This window comes from Pagrus pagrus (genome assembly GCF_965226575.1).
Source record: "Pagrus pagrus genome assembly, chromosome: 13".
NCBI classification, from domain to species: Eukaryota; Metazoa; Chordata; class Actinopteri; order Spariformes; family Sparidae; genus Pagrus; species Pagrus pagrus.
The window spans coordinates 25,980,574-26,003,535 of record NC_140197.1 but is presented as its reverse complement, the minus strand read 5'-3'; the positions used below and the strand labels follow the sequence as shown (position 1 = coordinate 26,003,535).

At 38.6% G+C, this 22,962-nt stretch overlaps 2 protein-coding genes across 7 annotated transcripts in view; one reads left to right on the top strand and one right to left on the bottom strand.

The window, feature by feature from the left end:
• mrtfbb (myocardin related transcription factor Bb) overlaps nt 1–22,962 on the bottom strand; it is a 68,341-nt gene that overhangs the window by 31,554 nt on the left and 13,825 nt on the right. The window lies entirely within an intron of this gene.
• On the top strand, nt 3,367–21,287 carry shisa9b (shisa family member 9b). 2 transcript variants are annotated; one of them, XM_084371793.1, is made up of 4 exons: nt 3,367–4,229; nt 7,436–7,542; nt 14,422–14,562; nt 17,730–21,287. In XM_084371793.1, exons 1-4 carry the CDS (start codon nt 3,721–3,723, stop codon nt 18,107–18,109), a joined length of 1,137 nt encoding a protein of 378 aa, XP_084227919.1. In that variant the 5' UTR covers nt 3,367–3,720; the 3' UTR covers nt 18,110–21,287. The 2 variants fall into 2 exon arrangements, with proteins under 2 accessions (XP_084227919.1, XP_084227918.1); XM_084371792.1 differs by having other exon boundaries at nt 17,727–21,287.

Here is a 22,962-nt window from a genome sequence, read left to right as displayed (position 1 = left end):
TCAAAATAATGCAAATGAAGGCTGCAGCTTATATAACTCGAGAGCACTTTGTTATTAAGTATCTTCATAACAACCTTTCCAAACACTGGGATAACAGAGCGTGATGCTGTAATGAACACTGATGTTTCAGTACGGGAAAGGTCAGCACACTAACAACAACACTTCCTAAGAGTAATATTAGCTCCTATTAGATATAACTCATATTTTTATGTTTTTAATTGTTTTAATGTTGAATTAAAGGGTTACTATAGATGGTCATATTACGCTTTGCTTATTTTATTACTACTTTGTACAGACACAAAGAGGTTTTTCAACAAAGAAAACAGCTGGTTAACAGAAATAACTAGGTGGAGGCTCATTTTATAGGGAGGAATCCTGTCTGTGCAGCATGATATCAAATATCTATCAATCATTTCTCAGAAAGCAGGATTGCGCATTAATATTGAAGGAGCAAGTGTGGACTCACTTGTCCAGTGAAAATGTGGTATTGATCTTATTCTGGAAAGCAAGTTTTTGAAATCTGTTTGTTCAAAAAGACAAATATAGAGCCCTAATGAGCAGGATGAGACTAAAATAAGAACACAAGCAGACGCAGAACAGATGTAACGGGAGCAACTCAAGTGTATATCAAAACCTTTGTCACAAAAAAGTTCAAGTATGACTATGCAGCTTTTGCCACTATTAAAATAACTGAGGCAACATCAAAACCACATTAGTGCACTGTCACACTGCTGCTGACACTGGGTGTCATGTAAATCACTGCACATTTGTTTTGCAGTTATGAGGTTAGGGTTAGTTAGATATGTGACCACATACTTGATTCCATATATTACCAAAAGTACCTCTGAACTACCTCCTTATAAAAAACAATAGAGAGAAAATGCCTCTTCTTTAGCCATCTTAGAAGATGTATATGTCTAGATATAGATGTCTTAATACTTTTGTCCAAATGTTTGTGTTTTTACATTTCTTTAAAGGGTTCAAAGACAAATTATCCAAAGACACTGTTGTCATTGTTGTGGTTTGTGGGTCCTTCCAACACACTGAAACAGTAGACTACTCTTTTAGAGTTTTTCCTCAGGCCTCAGCCAATCCATGTGACAGTTACATTAACTCAAATGTAGCAGAAAGGAATTTCATTAAAATGTGTGAGCTTTTAATCAGGCTCGCTCCCTGTCCGAGCAGAATTACAACACCGGCGTCTGCCCACCTGCTCCCACCTACAGCATGGCATAGAGTGACTTACACCACTACATTTTTGGCAAAGATGTGCCTACGAGAGTCATGCTGTGTCAGCCCTCTAACAGAAAACTGTTAAAATTTATGCTTGTGCATTGTTTGATTATTGTAGTCGTAGCATTGTCCTGAAGAAATATGTCACTGGTCCTGTTTCAACAGACACAGCCCGTTCATTAATGTGCTGTCCAGTTTTACTGATGCACCGTGACACTTTTGTATTTAGTCATTATTTACTCAGATATACTGTTAAATTTGAAATGCCAAACTTGGTGCCTCCTGCACAAAAACAACAAGTTAGAGTATTAACATAATAAATACAAAATAATGTTATCATTCATAGGTATTTAAAGCAAACCAATGTTGTAATGTAGGTGTATCAAAATACAATTCACACTGTATGATACATAATAACATAAAAATAGTGACTCATCATTAACAGTGTTTCAGTGGGTGTCAGTAACACTGACCAGCCTCACTGCATGATTACCAACTGGTGGAGGGTATAAACAGCAACAAAATGATAGCGTGTTTGTTTCACTTGGCAGTCGTCACTATTTTACACTTTGCAATCGAACATTTAAATTAACGTGGACGTCTGGAGTTTATCAGCTCCATATAAAGCTGTAGTGTTTTTACTTTAAAGGAGCTCTAAAGTTATATCCTTGGGGACTTTTGCAAACTATTTATAGGAACCTAAAGATACACAAAGATGAGACAAGCAAAAACTCCCCTGACAGCCAATTGTAAATAAAAGTAGCCTCCCATGGCAAAGAAGATTCAACATCAAAGAAAAAAGAGTGAGATTTCTCAAGTGGCAGATGGTGAGCCTCCTTTCACTAATCATAATTTTAGATAAAAAGGTTTCTCCAAAAATAAATTGCCAACGAGCTTTTTTGCAGACCTGTGCTTGTCAGGGCCCCTTCATCATCTGTTCCTGTTTGTAAACGATCAGTAATTAATAGCCGAGGTTGCGTGTTTGACACATCGGCTGCCGCAACGCGGGATAAAGTGCTCCGCACATCGTCGCAGTCAATTTCAGATCATAATGTTTACATACAAAAAAATCTTCCCTTCTAAAAACATTCAAGTTGTATTTGAATTTTTATAACTTCGCCAAACCAAAAGCCTGTGAGCAGTCGCACCAGTTGGCGTAGAATGTGTCATTTATACAAACCAGACGGATAAACAAGCTGCGAGTACATTTGAATTGAGCATGACCAACAAATTAATCATCATACTGTGTATCCTAATTATACAGTATAATCCTGTATTTTGTGGTTTTGTTCTTGATTTTACCCTGTAAATGAACTGAGAAGATGAATTCTAACCCAACTGTGTGGGAGAGGTGATAATAACAGAGGCCAGAAGGGTTAAAGTTCGAACTAAAACTGCTAATCTTTAACATATTTTTGTTGTACTGCCTTTGGGAAGTAAAACATTTTGAAGTTTATTCGTTCCTTATTTTGTTGGAAACAGAATTTGTCTGATTTGATGCTATTTCAATGTTTAAATTATTATCCCTCATAGTTTCTGACACATTAGTGTCTGCGATAACTTCATCATTTGTAAAAGTGTTTAAGTTGGTGCAACATGGAAGGTCAGAAAGAGACAAAAATCATCACAAATGATGGCCAGCTTGAAACAATGAATATTTGTGCCACTGTGGCAAAGACCTTTTGAGATAGTTATCCCTGGTCCAAAGAAGGAAGTTCAGATGGACAGACATCAACACTTTCTTCAAGCCAACATGGGCATGAAAACAAAAAACTTGTTGCCAAATTGTGCTCCAAAATATCCAATAATATAGAATAACTATTTAAAGATTACTGAAGAATTCACATCAGTTGAGTTTTAGTTAAAAATCACCAAGTTATAGATTCAATAAAGTTAATACATTTAATATTCAAAGGCCCATCAATCAAGTCAATCAATCTGGGAGTGACTGCAGGTTCCAATCATGTGAATTTTAGGTGTTGGGGTGATTTGGATCACGGATTGTACCTTTACAGGCGATTTCAAGACTCACCACGATAATAAATGGCAGTGAGGGTTGTAATTACAGCTCTTGCACACAGCTCTGTCTCTCTTTGCCTCTCTCTCTCCCCCGATTCACTCACTCATCGAGTCTCTTCTCCTTTGCGTTGTCTTTCCCTCCCTCTCTCCGCTCAGCTCTATGGAGTGAAGCATCCTCAGAGGTGGCTGACATCCTCCAGCACAGCCAGGTGCACCACCTGAGTGATGCGACCCCTCTCCAACTAAAAACTACGGTTGATGCCATTTGAGGAGAGCCTGAACTGCCTTTGCGCAGTAACCGTTTGTTTGAGGAAATAAAAGTACAGGGGCGCACAGTGTTTTTACGCATGGAAGTTGGAATCAGCCTTTTCACATTTACGCATGGCTGTGTCTCGTCTCTTCGGAAGATGCGTCCGGGCTTATGAGAGCTTGCCAGGGCGTCAAGAGCGGGATAAAAAGTGAGCAACGATGCGGGGCACTGAGCTGCTGCTCGGTTACTTTCTGGTGAAAGTTATGGTGTGCGACGCGGAGGGCGAGCCGGGTCAGACCGTCGACGAATTCATTGTAGTGACCGGGTTCAACGACTCAAATGAAGGGGAGAACGAAGTGACGGAGAGCCCACACATAGAGGACAAGTGCCTTGGCTACTACGACGTGATGGGTCAGTGGGATCCGCCGTTCGTGTGCAGGACGGGCAGCTACCTGTACTGCTGCGGCACCTGTGGCTTCAGGTTCTGCTGCGCGTTTAAAAGCTCCCGGCTGGACCAGACTACCTGCAAGAACTACGATACCCCGCCGTGGTTGAATGCGGGAAAACCCCAGCCGAACAAGGACGTGACGCTGGACTCCACGAAGGATAAAACCAACCTCATTGTGTATGTCATATGCGGGGTCGTGGCCATAATGGCACTGATAGGAATTTTCACCAAGCTTGGTTTGGAAAAGTCACACCGTCCTCAAAGAGAAAACATGTCACGGTAAGACTTCATGGCACCAGTTTTCTTGTTTGTTTATTTTGACTGTCAACTATTGTATTTGTGTTGTGAGTTATGTGTCCTATCATCACTCTGATTTGACCTGTCAAAACATGATGTGTTACTGAGTCCTGTCATGTACTAAAAAATAAAATTTCATTAAAACCAAATCACAAATCAACAGGTTGTTTTATATAAAACGGTGTCACACTGTTAAAGAAGTCTACCTGAGCTCAAAGTACATTTTATTAAGCTGAGATGTGGAAAAATGAGTCCAGTTCAACATAATGTCTCGAGTTCAAAACAAGTTTGAAGACACTCAGCCTGTTTATTCTCAGCTGCATAACATACAGGAGGTTTTTCTTGAAGTTCATCGTATTGTCCTTTCACTGTGAATTAATAAGAAACTGATGCTGGCTGGTGCCAGTGATGCTGTGACATGTGTTGCATTTGAGTTCCAGCTTTAATTTAAATGATTTGTTGTCCGAATAGGAAGTAAAACGGTTATAAACAAAAAAAGGTTAAATTCTAGTCCGGGCTTGGAAAGAAATGTGTCTATTTATCTCAATATGGCACAACTGAAACCAAGCGCAAGGTCAGCTGTAATGTAGCACCATTTTGGTGGAAACATTTTTTCACCACATGGAATTATTAAGTATCTACATGGTACAATTACAATTTGCATACAATTACTGACTTTGTACTGACTTTTGTTTTTAAAAAATATATGAAAATGTAAAAAAAAACACTGTGCCCAAAATGGCCGATTGCAGATATGAGCATCACACACTTGGTAATTAGTACACACACACCCACACACTGTCTTGCAGCCTATTCTCATGAGTCTGGGCTGACCAATGTCTGCACTAAGGAGACACTGAGGAGCATTAGCCTGTAGCATAGCTGCCCAGGCTACTGTCCATCCTTTAAAACACACAGATCAAAAGGCACAAAAGAATAAGAAAACTGAATAAATGTCTGTTTCAAGAATAACGGTTCCACTCAATATCCAGGTCAAAGATATTTCTGTGAAAGTAGACACAGCAACATGATGAGGTAAAGATGATGTGGATTCTGAGTAAGAGTAGAGTATTTCATTATTGACAGTGTTAATCTGAATCTGAGCCGACACCTCTGACAGAAGTTAATAAGATGCCTGGGCAGTGCTGAACGAAGCTACAGAATACATCGCTGTAAAAAACATTTATTCAACAGCTTATCTCCCTCTCTCTCAATGTTGTACCGAGACACAGTTAAGTGTCAGCAATTTGAGAAAGTAATTTGAGATAACTGTGACTTGAAAAGTGGAACACCATTAGAAAGTCTTGTTTTTGCTGACCTCCAGTGGGTAAATTTCTCACCTGATGTCCACTCAGTCGGTCGGCACGCTCTTGGGTGAGTGTAGCTACAGGCGGGTATTAGGCTGCGCCGTCATCAAACTACCTGTCCTCCGGTCAGGCAATACTATTCTCTAACCGTGACCTAAAATACAGTACGTCTAAACAGACACCACACCTGTAGTTCAGTTGGTTGCGTTTAAGTTCTGGTCCGGTTCCTGTTACAAACGAAACAAGACGAGTAAATATTATGTTACACAGATGCACAGGTAACTCGTTGATTTGACAGCTTTGGTGAGTGCTATCTAACACATCATTGTGACTCAGGCGGGGAAACCTTCACTTTATGCATCACTCTAATGCTTCTGCTGTATTTATGGTCTTTGGTGTCAGAGCTACAGAAGAAGTAACTGATATGAGTTATAGTGATTACCAAATGATTTGCATTAATATATACTTGGCTCAATTATAAGGTCGCTTCCTGAACATATTTCATGATCAGCAGATGGATTTATTAGGAATTTAGTGCTAAAATAATTTTTTTTAGGGTCTGTTTTAACCGAACCAAACATTAGCATTGAAAACCACCCTTAATCCTACAATCACCAAAGCAAAGCGCAGATACTCAACAGCAAGATCCAGCCTCGTATCTACGATGTATCTGTTTGAGCTAGACTACAGTGGCTTACCCCGATGGCTTAATAGGCACCATCTGGATGCCATTCCCTGTTCAGTTGTCAAACCACCATTGTTGTACCTAGTTACATTCTTAAAAATAGCCACCAGTTAGCAGCTCCTCTGGTACCAGATCATTTTCATGAATTATGTCTCCTGACCTCCTCTTACCAAAGAAAGAACATGGTTTCATTATGAAATTGTATTTGAATGCATTAGAGTGCAGGTAAGTCTACAGCATCATCAGGTAGGCAGAGTGTAGTCAGAGGTACCAGCCTTAACATTTAATCACCACAATAATGTCATCAGGGTTCCGACTTTAATTGTCACCATGATGACCACATTTTTTTTTCACAAAAAGCCTGAGTTACGAACTTGAAAAGTGTTTTTTGAATGATATAGGCATTAGGGAGGTATTTGGTTTCACACCTATGTATTTGCAAACCGGATTAGACCGTTCAGGTGGTTACGGGAGAAGTTTGCCTTCATATAATGAAGAGATTGTCTTTTGATGAATTTACTTAATCCTCTGTCTGGCAGTACAAAAACGTTTTTGGCCAGCCCGGCCTTCATCAGCGTGTTCAAATGCAGGAGTAGAATCCCTTTTTGAGGATGTCAACAGATAAATTAAATCCCCAATCGCTGTGGATTCACCCAGAATGGAGTCGCACAGAGTTAATATATTAGAAGTTAGAATATTATCACCACAGTCACTGACTCCATCCAGTGTTTTTTCAATTTCCGATGAAGACTATGAAGTTACAATTAGGCGTGAGGTCTCCTGTAGGTTTAATCTCGGGGTTAAGGTTTGATAGTTTGTACAAACAAAATGTGACGAGACAACCACATGCCACCCGATGAGAACGCGCATCAGGAAAACAACATTCTGTGCAAGGCAGGACGTACGGCGCAGCCTCCGGATGAAATACCATGTATTTAAGGAGTCCCCTAAAGAAAGACACAATTGAGTTGCATTGTGGGAAATGTAGGATCCAGTATTTTTGGAATTTTACCAATACTAAGGAGTCAGGATACCTCAGCCTCCGATGCTTCAGTTTTGACCAGTTATTATATCACCCCATTAAGGGTTCACAGACAAATGTTTTACCTTGTTCCAAGGAGCAACCTGTTGGTACTTGACTGTACTTGTGATTTACTAAAAGATGTCCTCTGTGGCTTTGTTCTTCATCTTTACAGAGCTCTGGCGCATGTTATTCGCCATCCTGCCTCAGAACATACGGACGACATCGGACTTGGCCAGCACTACGAGAACATACAGACCAGACTCACAGTCAACAGTCTCCGTAAGTACTGTGACCTCAGCAGCACACAGCACCAGGCTACACACCTACACACACTGACACGAGAGAGCAGTTCGTCCATGTGCTGGTTTCCAAATGTCTGCGCACCAGAAATGTGCCACCACAACCAGAATTAGCCGTGGAACAGGAAGTAGTGGAAAATTTAAAAAATGGTTCATCCACAATCCTGCGGGCTGGTGAAGCAATTAGTCATGCCCTTGGCAATCACTTAACATGAACACTAATTACCACTGACAACCTAGAGCTCTGTTTCTTAGCCAAGACTTATTGTATGCAATTGCCTCACACCTCATACCTCACTCTTATTCTCTCGTTCTTCAACACCAACACCTACACACGCCCACACAGATAGAAAAGCGCTCTTATTAGTGCTAACCTGCTTACTGCCTTGACAGCTCCAGTCAATAAAGCTCTCTGCCGCGCTCCCTCCCTCTCTCTGCAAGCTGGATAATAATGACAAATGGCATCTCATATTGAAAAAAGGTTTCACAGACACAGTCAAGCAGCAATTTTTATGGTTGTACTTTTTCATTTATAAATACCTGTTCCAGCTGAATAACTGACTTTTGAAAAGTAAATGCTAAATCATTTTTAGTTTGAATGAAGATAAACTCTCCTGATGGGTTCAATGTCGAGCAGTAAATAGTGAAAGAACGTCACATACTGTACCGTAGAGGATAGAAATCAAAGAATCAATGAATATTTTTTTAAACCAGGATACTGTTCAGTTTAAAAGTATCGCAGAATTAAGCAAATCAAATTGAATAAATGACATGAAGTGAAGTTCTGATGTTCCTCAATCTACAGCCCTAATAAAAATAATTAAGTTAATCAGTTTAAACATTAAATATCTACCTACAACTTCCCACTTTCATTGGAATCAAAGTTGTGGATGCTTCTCAAGATGTTTCAATTGAGGCAGATGCAACTAAAAATCAGTGGCAATCATGTTCTATGGAGGTTTACGGTTTATCATTACAACTGAAGCGTGCTACAAGTGATTTCACTGATTAGTTTGGAAGGTTTGCTAATTAGTGAAAACACCTGGTGTATCTGCTTGTTCTTCGCAGCCAGGCTTTAGATGCAGTATGGAAAAGTATTGGAAAATTGTGTATTTATGTTATTCTCATATCACTCAAAATTCCCAGTCCACCTGACATTAGTTTATTTTCAAATGTCAAAATTTAAGTACATATGAAAAAGTAAACTGCAAGCGAAAATGTGTGATAATGTGGTATTCACACGAAGAAGCCAATTTCATGTGATTTCATGTGTCATGTTTTGTTTCCACGCATCAAAAGTTGAACTTTATTTCACCTTGTCAAACTTTACTCCACTTTCCCATCACGTTTACGATAAATATTACTGGAGAGATATACGATTCAACTTCAAGCTAAACAAACTTCAAAATAAAAAAGGCGTTCTATTTTAAGAAAGCTGTCTTTTATGTTTTAGCTGAGATTTTTTTTTCCTGCTCTGTAAAGCTGAGGTGATGTGTCAGCACTGACACGATTAAAATTCATCCTTCTAAAATCAGAGACTTTCCTACCTTACCTCCTCAAAGAATAATTATCTGCTCATTATAAAGCTGCCAACATGTTGACAGGACTGGTCTTCAGACAGAGCTGCTTTCTTTTGTATATCTTTTTTAATCACCTACTATAGTATAACATATACTACAATACTGTAATAGATAATATTAACTGTACTGAGGAAATTGTTTTCTTACTGTTATTCTGCCTGTAGTTCAATACTTTAGTTTGTTAGAATAAAATAGCAACAAAGGGGGAAGTGTCTACACGCAACTTTTTAAAAACAGCGTCCGTGTTAACATGTTGTGGTCAGCACACATGCATTACCGAACTTATGTCCTGATTTAAAATCCCATTTTCCTGCCAGTCCCCGGAGTATATTAAAGAAAGTTATCAATGATGTGTGGTAACATGACATCCTCGTTCTGTAAAACGAGAGCAGTCACTGCACCTATTTAAAGGTTATGTCACTTTTGCAAAAAAGTGAAAACTGACTTTGAAAAATGTGCAGTCGTCTCACCCCTCCCGCTTCCTTCTTTGAGTCAGAAAATGATGTTATACCCATAATCATTATATATTTATATTGATATATTAAGTTTTATTTTAAGTCTGTAATAATCTGGAAAATGACAACAGATTGCAGAATGCTTCTTGTCTGTGGCAGTGTAAAGGCAATCCTTGCTTTTTATTTATACTTGTTTACGCACTTGCAAAGAAATGTCTAATTTACTAAACTTTGCACATTTGCAATGCATTGTAATGGCACCTTATTCACATCGTGTAGATTCTGAGGTGTATAACTGGGGTATCAAAATAAGAAGCTACAAGCCAGAAGTTTACTTTGCAGGATGGATATCTCCCAGTTGTAGTTGCACAGAACACCTTAGAGAAGCACTTTTGCAGTATAAATAAAAATATAATGTTTTATTCAAGCTATTTAATTCATTTATTACTACACTGAAAAAAAGAACAGTGTAGCTCTGTTTGGATATCCAGGGAACAGCTGGCTGGCTGCTGTATCTTACACGGCTGTATGGGAGGCATTCTGTATAACAGAACTGGCAATAGCTGAGGGATGATTATTGTCGTCTTGACAGCCATCAAGGTTACAAGAGATGAGGTGATATTTTTTGCCACATGGAGCCGTCCTGTACTTGTCTTCTCCAGCTGTGTGGCAGGTGTGACTATGCCCCAGCTATAACAGTCACTCTATATTATGGACAGTGGTGCAAAGCAGTGAAATGCTCCAGAGGGAGCCCCTTTTCCTCATCTGTTGCCTGTCAAAGATAACAAAAATCTGTCAGACTGGGCTATGAGCTCTCATTCTCCTCAAGACACCAGTAATACAGATTTTGTGAGCTGGGTTTCTTTGGCTACCAGTACTATCATGTTCATGTCCTGCCGGCCATGTGCGCACATGGGGCAATTGTGAAGTGTGGCCTCTTTTTACTCCAGGCAGTCAGCCAGAGAGAACAAAGTCTCCACTCACTGCCAACACTCCACTGGTGCATGACAGTCTATTTCCTCACTGCCAGATAGAAATATATTTCAGCAGCATTACCCCAGACAGCAGCTAAGAAATGTAGAGTCCGCCTATGGTTTCTACTTTTCCACCTGCCACATGCTGTACTCTGAACTCTATACTGGAGCCACCCAACATTAATGACATAATTACAAACTGACAAAACAGAGAGTGTCAAAATATTTGTTTCACTTAATAGTATGTGAAATGAGAAAGTTATGATGTACAGATTGTTACATTTGTCCCCTCACTTAATTTGTATTATTGTCCTCTCAAATATGGGTCGATATAGAAAACCACGACCATCTGGAATGAATGTAAAAAATATGAGTTTTGTCTTGAATTTACTTTAATAGTGTGTACAAATATCTTTTTACACCATCCTGATGGCCACTTCCTGAAGCTTCGGCTGTATCATGACTAACAACAGTAATTGGGGTGTTAAAAGAGCAACTAAGGCTAATACACAAAATTTCCTGCCCCATCCAGTTTCCATCACGGGACCTTATTTCAGAAAAATGAGAGATTAGACACATGATTTATTGATCCTGTGCCATGAATTGCACATATGATGTTTGTCAATTTAAAAGATAATTTTTGCATGTCAAGCAAGGTATTGAACTACATAGTCTCACGTAATATATTTCGCCAACACAAACATGGGTATCACCTTGGCAAAAAAAGAAAAGAAGTATGCGAAGATACGAAAGGAGAATTTTGTGAGCTGGCCAGTATGCGGGCCGGCTCTACAACATTTCAGTCATGGGTTTCGGTTAGAAATGTGTAGTCTTTCTATACTTTCTAAGTATAGTCTTATACTTCAACTGCTGTAAGACAAACTCTCTCGATTGAAAACATTAATTGTCTCGTGTAATAAGGTCCCATGGTGGTCCATCGAAAGGGAGGGACTTTGCATCTTTGTAAGTGATTGCTCCAGGACAGAGTACAGTGATTACTTAATCAATACAGTAATACAGTATTCAATACTTTAGACTTGCAACTCAAAAATGGTTCTGAATACTGTGAATTGTATAGCTGTGATTCACAATAACAGAGAGGTGCATCAGTGGTGTGGTAAATGTAGAGGTGAACCTTTTGTATTATGATCTGTATTGTACCGAGCTAATGGAATCAAAACAACCGAAATGGTCTCTTTTAGATAATACAGATATTTTGACTGATACATTTAATGCCCTTTTGGTTAATAAATATCTGATACTGATCATGAAATTTGTGATCATTGAGTTATGTTTTGGGTATAAATAAACACACATACGTATTTGTTTCCTTTTTATGTAACTTAATTTAAAACAACGTGAAAAACTCTTTTAAACTTCTCACCAGTTTAATATAGATCTCCTCTGAATGCCTTTTAATGACCCTAAAATATGTATTTTTTCTTTATACAGAAATTAATATTTCACACAATATGTTTTATAATCTTGACTTTTGAAGACATAAACACATAAAAGCCTGTGAACAAATTACTCTGTAATAACTGATAATGACAAATGGCACATACAATATAAATACAGTGTTTAATGTGTTTAAGTGTATAATTAATAGCAAGATATTGACTCAGAGACAAAAGAACATTTTCATCCCTAACATGAAAGTAGGCTGCCTGTAAATAAGAGCGCCCTTCTCCTTGTACCATTTATATCGGGGCATACAGCTCCCAAAATACTCTCTTAAATCTTTTATGAGTTCCAGGGAGGTGTCTGTGTCTGGAGTGTTAACTTGCTTATTTCCCTCAACAACCATGAGAGTCTTTAACCTTACGAGTCTCCAGAAGTGGCCTACTTTCTTCCAGCAGCTGACATGAAAGTGGTGACTGTGACAACAACACACGCACAAACGACAGTCAGTCAACATAAAGTCAGATAGACATTAAAGAGGGAGAGAAACAAGTGCATACATCAGCATCTCAGTCTAAATTGAGTTTGGCGTCAGATGTTAACACTGAAATTCATTGTCTCAGACTATAAATAGAGGAAATCTGATATACCTGAGCGATGTAGACAGGCACAGAAATACATGTTTTCAACAATATTGGGATACAAAATAGTTTGGCAACATAGCATTCAGTGTACATCAATAATATTTAAATGATTTGATGACTTCCATGGGACCATGGGAGATGTGATCATTGGTAAACACTACATGTTTTAAAGTTTTCTCTTCTCTTTCTTCCGACTGTCTCCTTAAAATCATAGCGACCGAAATGAAACGCACCGTTATATTAAAAGAAATTGCAGATTTCATATTTGATTCATATGTTTGATTGTATTGTTTTTAACGGATTTCTGAAAAAAAGCATCTATATCGTATATTATCCTGGTTAAATGAATCACAAGTGAAGTGAATTCAATGTATTCTATGGAGGCAGACAATCTAATCTGATTTTTATCTTAAACAAGATCACACTGAATGAGAGCCTGTGTGCATGGCCCACTTACAAAGAATTATATGAAACTGAAACAGGTCAACAAGCCCAAAGAGGAACCTGGCAAGGTAACACAGATAGATTTGATGCAGAGATCTCCCGTTACATTTTTGGTGAATTTGGTTATTTTCTAGGTAAAGCAGCAAGGGGCTGTCTATTAAAACATTAATATAGATAGTTATCTGCACATTACTGAAATTTAAAAGATTTAATGAGGTTTTATGAAGAATCCATCACTGAGTTTAATAAGTTAGCTGCAGAAATACTGTCTTTAACAACTACAGTTTTTAATAAGGCTTTATATAAAACCGGATAATACGGGATCTTGAAATCGTTATCATAAGGAGAGCGCAGTGAAACTTTCGCTCTTTTGCTACTTTAAATGACCTCGAAATCTGATCATACTTATTAAACCACCCCCTTGTTGAGGCGTGGTGCAGTCAAAGCTGTCCTCTGCATCACTTCATGAGACAGCATTGATAATTTGAGACTTTCCAAATTAATTAGCACAGTAATAAAGTTTCTTGCTGACCAGTGGGGAATAAGAGCCTAATTAACCTATTTTCTGTATTAATGATCTGTTTTTATCAGACACATTCTAGACCAAGGACTAGTGGACACATTTTAAAGTTTGTAAACTTTAACCGTTAGCAGTGGCAGTGATGATGAGATAGACATTTTATTGGTGCTGGACTCACAGTGGATTAATACTGGCACCTCCCCTGAGTCAGGTTACCTTTAAAAGGAAACCTGTATGGGTCAAATAACAGAATGAGTGCTGATTCACAACCTTGTCATTCTGATTTTGTGCTTAAAGCTTAAGAGTAGTAAGCAATAAATCAATTATCAAAACTGTCTGCATTAAGTATTAGTCCATAAACATGTTGATATCTCTACTCAGATATTTATATAACACAGAGCACATGCAGCAGTCTTCCAAATGCTGCCTAATCTCCTCCAGTCTGAGCGAGGAGAAGACACTCTGAACATCTGTTTGTTCTGTCATGCCAGTAGGCAGGGGGCCAGTCTATTTGCTGTGCACCCTTTAATTTACCAGATGTCTACTGTAGGATTAGTACAGTTTCACAAAGGGCAGTCATGACTCTCCAGCTGGGTCCCCAGAAAAACCTACTTAAAGGAAAGTGACGCTACCATGGTAGAGCGACAATTTTACTATATTTACATCCATCCATCCATCAAGCTGATGTATATCCTGGGAATTTGACAACAAGTAACAGAGGAAACAAAGCTAGTTTAAATGAACTAAACAAGTAATACATTTTGAACATGTTACCCCAGTGATTAACGGAAATGTGTCTGTGCAAACAGCATCTAGATCTCTTGTGTTTTCCCTCCTTCAGACAACAACCAGATGAACAACCTGGCTCAAACATCTACCCTGATAGTGCAGCCTTACCCGGCTGTGGGACCGATCACTAGCCCCTACGAACAACCAACGCCTATCAAGGATCTCAACAAGTATGCCACGCTAAAGGCCGTGGGTAAGTTGTTGACAAGAAGCCACGATGATGATAAAGCATACAGCATTTTATTTGATTAGGTAGCACATGAGTAAACTTGCATAATTAATCAGGGTTTCCCTTCATCAATGAAACATGAAACATTATCAGTGTGAAGAAACAACAGTGTTGATGTTATGTCAGAGACGTCTATGTACTGTGTTGCAGAGATGTCTAGCCAGATAGCCTGGGCCGTCCTGTCTCATAATGCCGCTTTGTACAAGCAAGAGGCGATAATCTGATAGCCCCCGTAGTTTCAGCTGGCAGATATACGCTAGTTGTTAGTGTAATAGATGAACAAAATAAAATAAAAACATGTCAAGTAATGAAATATGCAACCATGCACCTTCCGATTTCAAGATTCTGTCTTCTAACAAACTACAACGAGCTTGATTGCTTCGTTAACTCGTCGTGGCCCCATTGCCAGTGGTGACTCCCCCCTTTGATCCGAGGTCCCAGTGCAGGCAAACTCTAGGGCAGCTGGCTCCACGGCTAACCAAGCCATGAGTTAATTATCAAACCACAGCCACAGCCAAGGATAGCTAGCAAAGAGCAGCAGTTGTCAGTTACTCTGGTGATACGCTGCCCCCCATGTTTTTTTGGAGCTACCTTTGAATTCTGGCCATATTTTGCAAATTACACCCTTAACTGAGTGCACCAGAAACAACAGAATCTGTAATCCGGGTGTCTAAATAGAGTAATGAGGCAGAAAATGTATCTGAAATGTTTCATTAAATGTTTTATAGTATACCAGTAATTTTAAAAGAGGCTTATTTTGTGTTGCTGGTCTCAACAGACAAAAAACAGGATATTACAATTTTCCGTTCGCTGCGCTTATTAGAGAGCTTCAGTCCCAAATCTCTATCTTTAATTTAGCATTAAAATGACTAATTACAATTTGGCTTTGGCAGTTTTTCAGTCTTTTATTTCCTATTTAGAAACACAGACAGAAAAAGGCCTGTTTATAGAGCACATGCTGTTGGATATCTACTTCAAAACTGCCTTTTTCTTTCAATAGAAACCTTGTTGGTCTGACTCTACTTCAAATCTCGGGTTTACAGAAATCCTTGTCAGTTAATCTATAGTCCATCAATGCCAACAGAGAAGAAAACGGCAAGTTTATATATAGAAGCAAGTTTGTGTTTTTTCTCATGTGCTAATTTTGGAGTGTCTGCAGCCAGTGCCTGGACAAACAGCGTCTGAAACAAGCAATAACAGCACACACCAAAATAGTACCACTCAGCAAGATGATGCCAAAGGATTTTTCATTTTCTTTGGAGCATCAAAGTATTAATTTGCATTTGTGCAAATCATAAACTACACTAAACGGATACAATAGTGCAAAATAAGAAAGTCACTCCTTTTATGTACATAAGGGAAATACTATGTGTTTTGTGAGTATGATTCCCTGAAATGTTTGAGCTGATATTAAAACTACAGCAAACAAGTGATGTTGACAGTTTATGTTACAGTAGCGCACATAGCATCAAAATAAAACCACAACTGGTAACGAATGGGTCATCTGTACACGCATACCCTATAATTTTATTACTAAATCCTATATAATCCTGAATGCAAATTTACAATAAAAACAATAATTCTGCTGTAGTTTAAAGCAATTGATATTCCACCACTTTTCATATTGATTTATATTGCAAAAATAATTATTACAGTGGCATTTCAAAGTAGTTTTATATAGAGAAAAACAAAATATCAGAATCAAAGTGGGCAGTAAAGCTGTTTGTGGGTTTGTATTTATTGCTATTTATCACTGTGAAATGTCTTTTTATAGATGGATCAATTAGACCTGACCACGGAGGGGATGACAGCTGTCAGCATGTGTGTAGTAGATCCAATCACATGACACAGCTGAAGCTCCTCCACTGCTAATGCAGCGAGGTGCCGTCAAACAAACCAATCATTAGAGAAAATAAAAATAGAGCAAATTTTAGCTAATGAGACTGGGGACAGGAGACAATCAGGAGCAATCAAAACTCAAATGAGCTGGGGCGTAGTGATGAGATGCAACTATACTGTACACAGTGAGCCATGTGAGCCCCTGTGGTCCTAATATACATGTTCATCTGCCCGCACTGATGTGGGTTTTTACTGAAGTAGCTGCTGTAAAGGATATACTGTTCATCATTACATCTCTTTTCTGTTTCATGAAGTATGATCTGGAGCGCAGACACAGCCCGCAGCAGATCACAAGACCACATTAAAGGTTATCTTGGAGACATTTCATTAAAAAAAGTCTGAAATGTGAGCAGATAATCCCAAAGGCTAAATCGGGGCTGGGTGTGCTCGGGCTCAATTAGTGTACAAGTGAATACTGTTTTCATACATGGTCTGCGCCTGATTTGAGACATAAGATCACACCACAGTGGTACAGTAGCTCTGAGCAAATTAATGCTGATGACTAAAACGAGACAAATGCCAAAAGAGAGAATACACTGTGCAGTGGTCTGCTGGGAAACCTCTCAGCCTGACTGAGTTCCCAGTGTTGTAATAAAGTGTGATGTTATGTAATGGCTGACATTATGTGTGTGTGTGTGTGTGTTTGTGTGTGTGTTTGACCTGTTTACAAACAGGCAGCCCTAACTTGTTGATGTAGGTGGTTAGGACTGAATGAAGCCTGTAGTGAGACCTGCAGACACTACCAGGCTGATAAAGAGCTTCCACTTCCTCTACTGTTTATTCAGCTTGAACAAAACATCAATCAAGGACAAGGCATTAAAACACAGTTCCTTGTTTGAAAGATGCAATAACAACATTATCTACCATCTATATTAAGGAAATTAACAGGATTTTTATTAAGGTTCAGCATAGGCAATCAAGGAAATTATGAAAATATAATGTGGACAACACCGTGATTTCCTGCGTGACGTCAGAGACATTGACGGCATTTGTATAGGTTGATAAATAAAGTTTTACATATAGTAAATTTATGCCTGATGACGTGAAATTGGACTACTTGACTCTCTTCTCTCTCTCTGTTTTTTTTTTTTTTTGGATGCTTTGACAACAAAGTTTTGCTTCAGGCCTATTTTTAGCTGTCTGTCTAGTTCTGTACTCAGGACACAATGCCATGGCTAATGAAAGGAAAAATGACAAGAACTATCATGTTGTTTATCTGCATTTGTTAGCAGAGAAAGCTAATGACAGCTTCTACAGCAACCGCCGGCAAGTGATCGAGATGACAACCAAGGGCAGCCTTCCCATGGAAGCTGTGGATATGGAGCCAGAGCCGAGTAATCCTTATAGCCCGCCCAGACAGCTGTCTGCAAAGCAGAACGGACACAAGTACAAAAGCCCCAAGAGCCGCAGCTCCCAGTCGCTGTCCTACGGCTCCAACACTGCTGTCAGCCCAGGAGCGCTACGACCCTGGGACAGCAAGGACACGCTGGGACTCCGACACAGCTATGGCACGAAGAAACTGTGTATCATAGAGAAGGAGCTGCACACCACTCGCTACCTTCCTCCACAGCCATACTTTGTCACCAACAGCAAGACAGAAGTGACAGTATGAGGGACTGACGAAACATCAGACATAAAAAGGAGTCTGCATTTAAGAAAGACAGTAGCTGCTGACTGTGGGTGGTGTTGTAAGGAATCAGCATGGACTCTACTATGTGCTGGTGTGCATGTAATGGGCAGCATATAAGACGGCATGCCTCAGGAGGGCACAGTGATGAATATGTTGATATTCATATAATCCAACAGCTACAACAAATCATAAAAGTATATAAACAGTGATGAGACATGTGACACATACAGAACTGTCATCAGTATTTACTGAGATATCAACAGACTTTAAAATGAAAGCATATTATATAATTACTATTAAATCAACATTGTCGTAATGAGAAAACCTTCCTTATTTATCTAATCAAGGTTGAGTAGCCTGTGGTTTATTGGGTATTGATAAAACCCTTTACCGGCCAATTTATAGATAATATCTGAAAATGTTTGGCACCGTTACACAGCTAGATCAAGTGCAGTGTCCAGGGATGATACATTTGAGAAAATGACTTCATAAGCATTTTGTTAATCTGTTAATTTGAAAACGTGAGCAGAAACAGTTGGTCACACACAATGTCAAAGACAATGGCTTTCACTGACTTAAGTAAGAACTGTTTTTATTTAAGAAATAGACTTGGAGACATAATTGTTGTCTAAAAGTAAGTTTTTCAGGTTTGTTTCCAAAATGCTGTAGCTACATCCATTTTGGAGATTCATTAGTTTACTATTCAGTGTCTCTAAACTACAGAGGACTCAGTCTGTGAAAGTGTTACTGTTGACATAAATGACTTAAAATCCATTAAAAGGTCCATTTAAATTTTGTGAACGTGGTGTCACTCTTTAAAGTGGTAGATGTCTCTAAAACCCTTCAGAAATGCATCCAAACAATGTCACTGCCAACAGACATCCATCAGATACATATATTTCTATGATCACTAGGAGAAGTAGCTGCAGAGTATTGAACCAGTGTTGTATTGGTGTACTAGTGCCTCTCATCAGTACCAGCATGTGTGTGATTATCCTAGAATATACTGTAGATGAAGCCCCAGTGTTAGAAAAGTCATCGGTCTGGTAGTCCATTATACCCCCAATAAAAGTCATGTTCGGAGTGAAGATGGTGGCTCGGAGTTTGATTCATAGTTGAAACTCTCAGCTTTTATTACAAATTAATCCTAAAACACATTTTTATTGAATGTATCTGTTCTGGACAGTCTGAAACCAGTGGTACAGTAGCAGTTGATGTGTCCAGTTTGGAAGTTAATGGTTAATTAACTTTTTGTCAGGATGAATGTAAAATATTAAGTAAAGTTTGGGTTTTTCGTTGGTTACTATTCATATAAATGGGTCAGCTAAAGACGTATAAAACCTTTTTGTTTGACTGACACTTGGAACTTAGTACATGATGATATTTACCTGCTCTTGTGGTATTTTAGTTAGCTATAAAAAAGTATTAGTTTTAATATTGGTCATTACTTCTTATCTCAGCTTATCACATTCCAGGGGTGGAGTCTCTCCATGTATCCCATTAATTACGTAGCCTATGATGGCCGGGTGCACGCGCAGCCCGACACCAAAGCTTTTGTCTAAAACAGGGTTTTTACAGCGACCCCACCTGTCGGCAGTCTCTGTGTGATCGGGGCCTTACTCATGCAGTCGACTATTTCAAGCAGCTGAGGACAAGGCAGCACTCATACAAGTGGGAAGTGTTAACTGCTCGTATAAAAAGGTGTATTTGTGTATTATCAAGTCTAAATCGTAGCAGTTATTATTCTCACAGATTTCCAAACAAACTGTATGCACAATTTCCCGAAAATCTGTATATCCAGTGCACATAATTAACCGACTGTTTCAGTGTTTCACCGTTATATGAAATCTGTTATTTACACTGTTCAAACTCAGTTAATTCAGCTGTTGATTCAGATCAGATCTTTATTTACATAAACAATATTGTATAGTGACTACCACTACATGTTCTTGTTTTGTGAATGCATATTGTTTGTTTTTATTCCTCAAAGATACTGAAATCACTGTTATTAAGCTACAGTATATATTTACACATAAAGATCTACTGTAATACTGTTATAATAACATAATATGTATGATATCAGATTGTCACAGCAGCAATGTTATTGGGTAAAAATTTAAAGGAAAGCCCCTATGATCACCGGTCTAATACAGGTTACTACTTACAGTTATCAATTCTTTGTATCACTATTAGCTCATTATCAGAATATGCATCTGATTACCTAATTGCTCATGAATGTTGTTATGCATCACTTTGGTTCAAGATGCCCTATTAAATATATATTCACCACCTCTGTATCCGACAGTTCACATCCTCCAGTTATTCTGGAAAATTACTGAGAATTAAAGTGTTTTCCATACATTGTGTAGTGAAATATAAAGACCACATTGTCAGCGTCTTGCAAAACCTTGAATCTCTAAAATGCCTCTTTCGTTGTTTTGAATTATATGAAATTACAGTTGATTCAGTTTTGTTGTGGTATTTTCAAGTTGTTTCAGTGCAGCCCAGAAAAGTCCAAGGTTCATGAAACATTTTTTTAAATGTGGAAAACCTCCATGGCTGCCTTTTACAGCGATACAAGGTTTCTGTAAGACGCCACCCATGTCAACTTAATTTCATGTATTAGATGTACCATCGGAGTGTAGCCTACCTTGTACAAAGGAAATATTCATTGACAATGAGCAACCGTAGCACAATGTTAGTGGACTCTGTTTACCTGTTATTTGTAAGTTAAATGGTTTCAGTAAAGCACAACAGCTCTTTATCATTTTGTTCAACTGACTTACCTCTTTCTTTTTGATTGAAAAGAAAACAAACATTTGGCCGATGGTTGGGTCTAGTGTGCCAGCAGCAAAAAACATGAAAGGAGACGCAAATAATCACAAAAACAAAACAAATTCTACAGCTGTCTGTAGCATTTTTGGTGCTTAATAAAACCCTTTTGTTTTTTTCTTCCTTTTATAAATTCTTATTCTCGCTGGTTCTATTAGCTGTCCCACCAACACCGCACCAGATGGTATCATATTAACATGGAGGAGCACTTGAGTGGAGCCAAAAGACCTCTTCGGTTAAATATACTACAGTTTATGGGACTTTCTGTTGAAGTGTGCTCCAGCTGTGAAAAGTGACGTGTCATTATACTGTCTAAATTAAAATTATTTTTAATAACTCTGTGTCTTCTCCAGACTTTCTTAAAGCCCTTTCTTTATTTGTCCTTGATAGCTATGATTACATAACTTGACTTGCCTGCTTTCTATTACTATGAAACCATTTCTAAGTGGTCATTTCTTTACGTGAAACAAGTCGTACAGTTCTTAGCAGCAACATGCAGCAACAGCTACATGTTTGTGTTGAACTGCACATTTAAAGAAATAAGCTTGGCCCTAAAAATTCAGTGTAACAAACATTAACTCATTTAGAAAAGAATAAATAAGTGCTCAAGTCCAAGGCTCTCTGTCAATAAAGAGGAAAAAACTACAACTTCTCAAACAGCTGGACAATAACAGCTAGACCCTTACAATTTACACTTAGTCGGTCTAAGCACTGGGAGATGTGCACATTGATTTCCTCATTGTAGCCTTACTACAGACGTACCCACTGAGAGGCATTTCTTCAAGTTGCTGTCACTCTCCTGGCCTGTATAAATAAAAGGATCAATCCAGTCCAGTGCTAATGCCTCGTGGAGACGGTCGAGCGGAGAGACTGAGATTTGTCTCTTGTGCAACAGCAGCAGAACAGCACAATTATTAAAGAAGCAAAAAACAGAAAAAAAATGAAAGGGGGAGAGAGGTCTTTGCTATCAGAACCAAACGATTTGCTTTGTTTATATGTTTGGTGGTATATATGTTTCTGAAAACGGAAATGCTTAACGCACAGGAAACAATACAGAAGTTGACTGAGCGCACATTTAGATCACTTTGCTACTTTTAAACTTGTTGGAGAATTCAATCAGTTTCTGACTTGTTTCTGCAGATTACTCCTGTTTACAGTCGTGCTTTCTATCAGAACTTCCGTTTCAACAAGCCTCTGGGAGCACTGTCATTTTCTTTAAAACGCCAGGAGACATTCTTGTTAATTAGCAAATGATGTTTCCTACCACCAGAGTGGTTCCCTCTGGAAATTAAATCAGCACAATAACCTAATTCAGTCAGACAGAGGGGGCACAGCAATGTCCTGATGTGTGAAAAATCTTGATCCAACAGCAATGACATTAAAAAGTTACATGATTTATTAAACATGGTACATTACAGCACGTAACAAACACCCGATCCAATGAGGGGAAAAACAAACAAACTGGATACATGAGTGGGGAGTAAACAACTTCATGGAAGCCAATCTTCATCGCCACTACATGCATCGACATAAAAGCTTCTACATGGACATTTACACCGGAAGTACAACTTCACATGAGAAATATTTCATTAGCTCCGGAGTACTTGGGAAATTCCTTCAGCTCCACGCTGTAGTTGTGAATATAAAGTCATTGAGGGGATAGATGGACAGTGACAGAGCTGCAGACGGTGGCTTTTGCTCCCTTGGACAAACATGGATGAAGGATGAACACTCTGCTTTATTTATTCTAGATCCAGTATGCACATATTTGGCATCTCATGGCTTTACCAAGGTGACCAGCAATCTACATATTGTATATCCTCAACATATACTTCAAAAGATATATATAAGTCAAACAAGTTTGGGATGACTGACATGACAGCTCATGTAAATAAAGATGAACTTTAACATGAGGCACGACGAGAATGAGACAAAACTTAAGATTCAAAAACATGAATTATCAACTGTTGACTATTGTTAGAAAGACAAGTCCTCATTAACAC

Coding starts and splice junctions, on each gene's coding strand:
- shisa9b (XM_084371792.1), top strand. CDS start 3,721: ATGCGGGGCACTGAGCTGCTGCTCGGTTACTTTCTGGTGAAAGTTATG. Junction 4,230..7,435: donor CAAAGAGAAAACATGTCACG/GTAAGACTTCAT, acceptor TCATCTTTACAG/AGCTCTGGCGCATGTTATTC. Junction 14,563..17,726: donor TGCCACGCTAAAGGCCGTGG/GTAAGTTGTTGA, acceptor TGCATTTGTTAG/CAGAGAAAGCTAATGACAGC.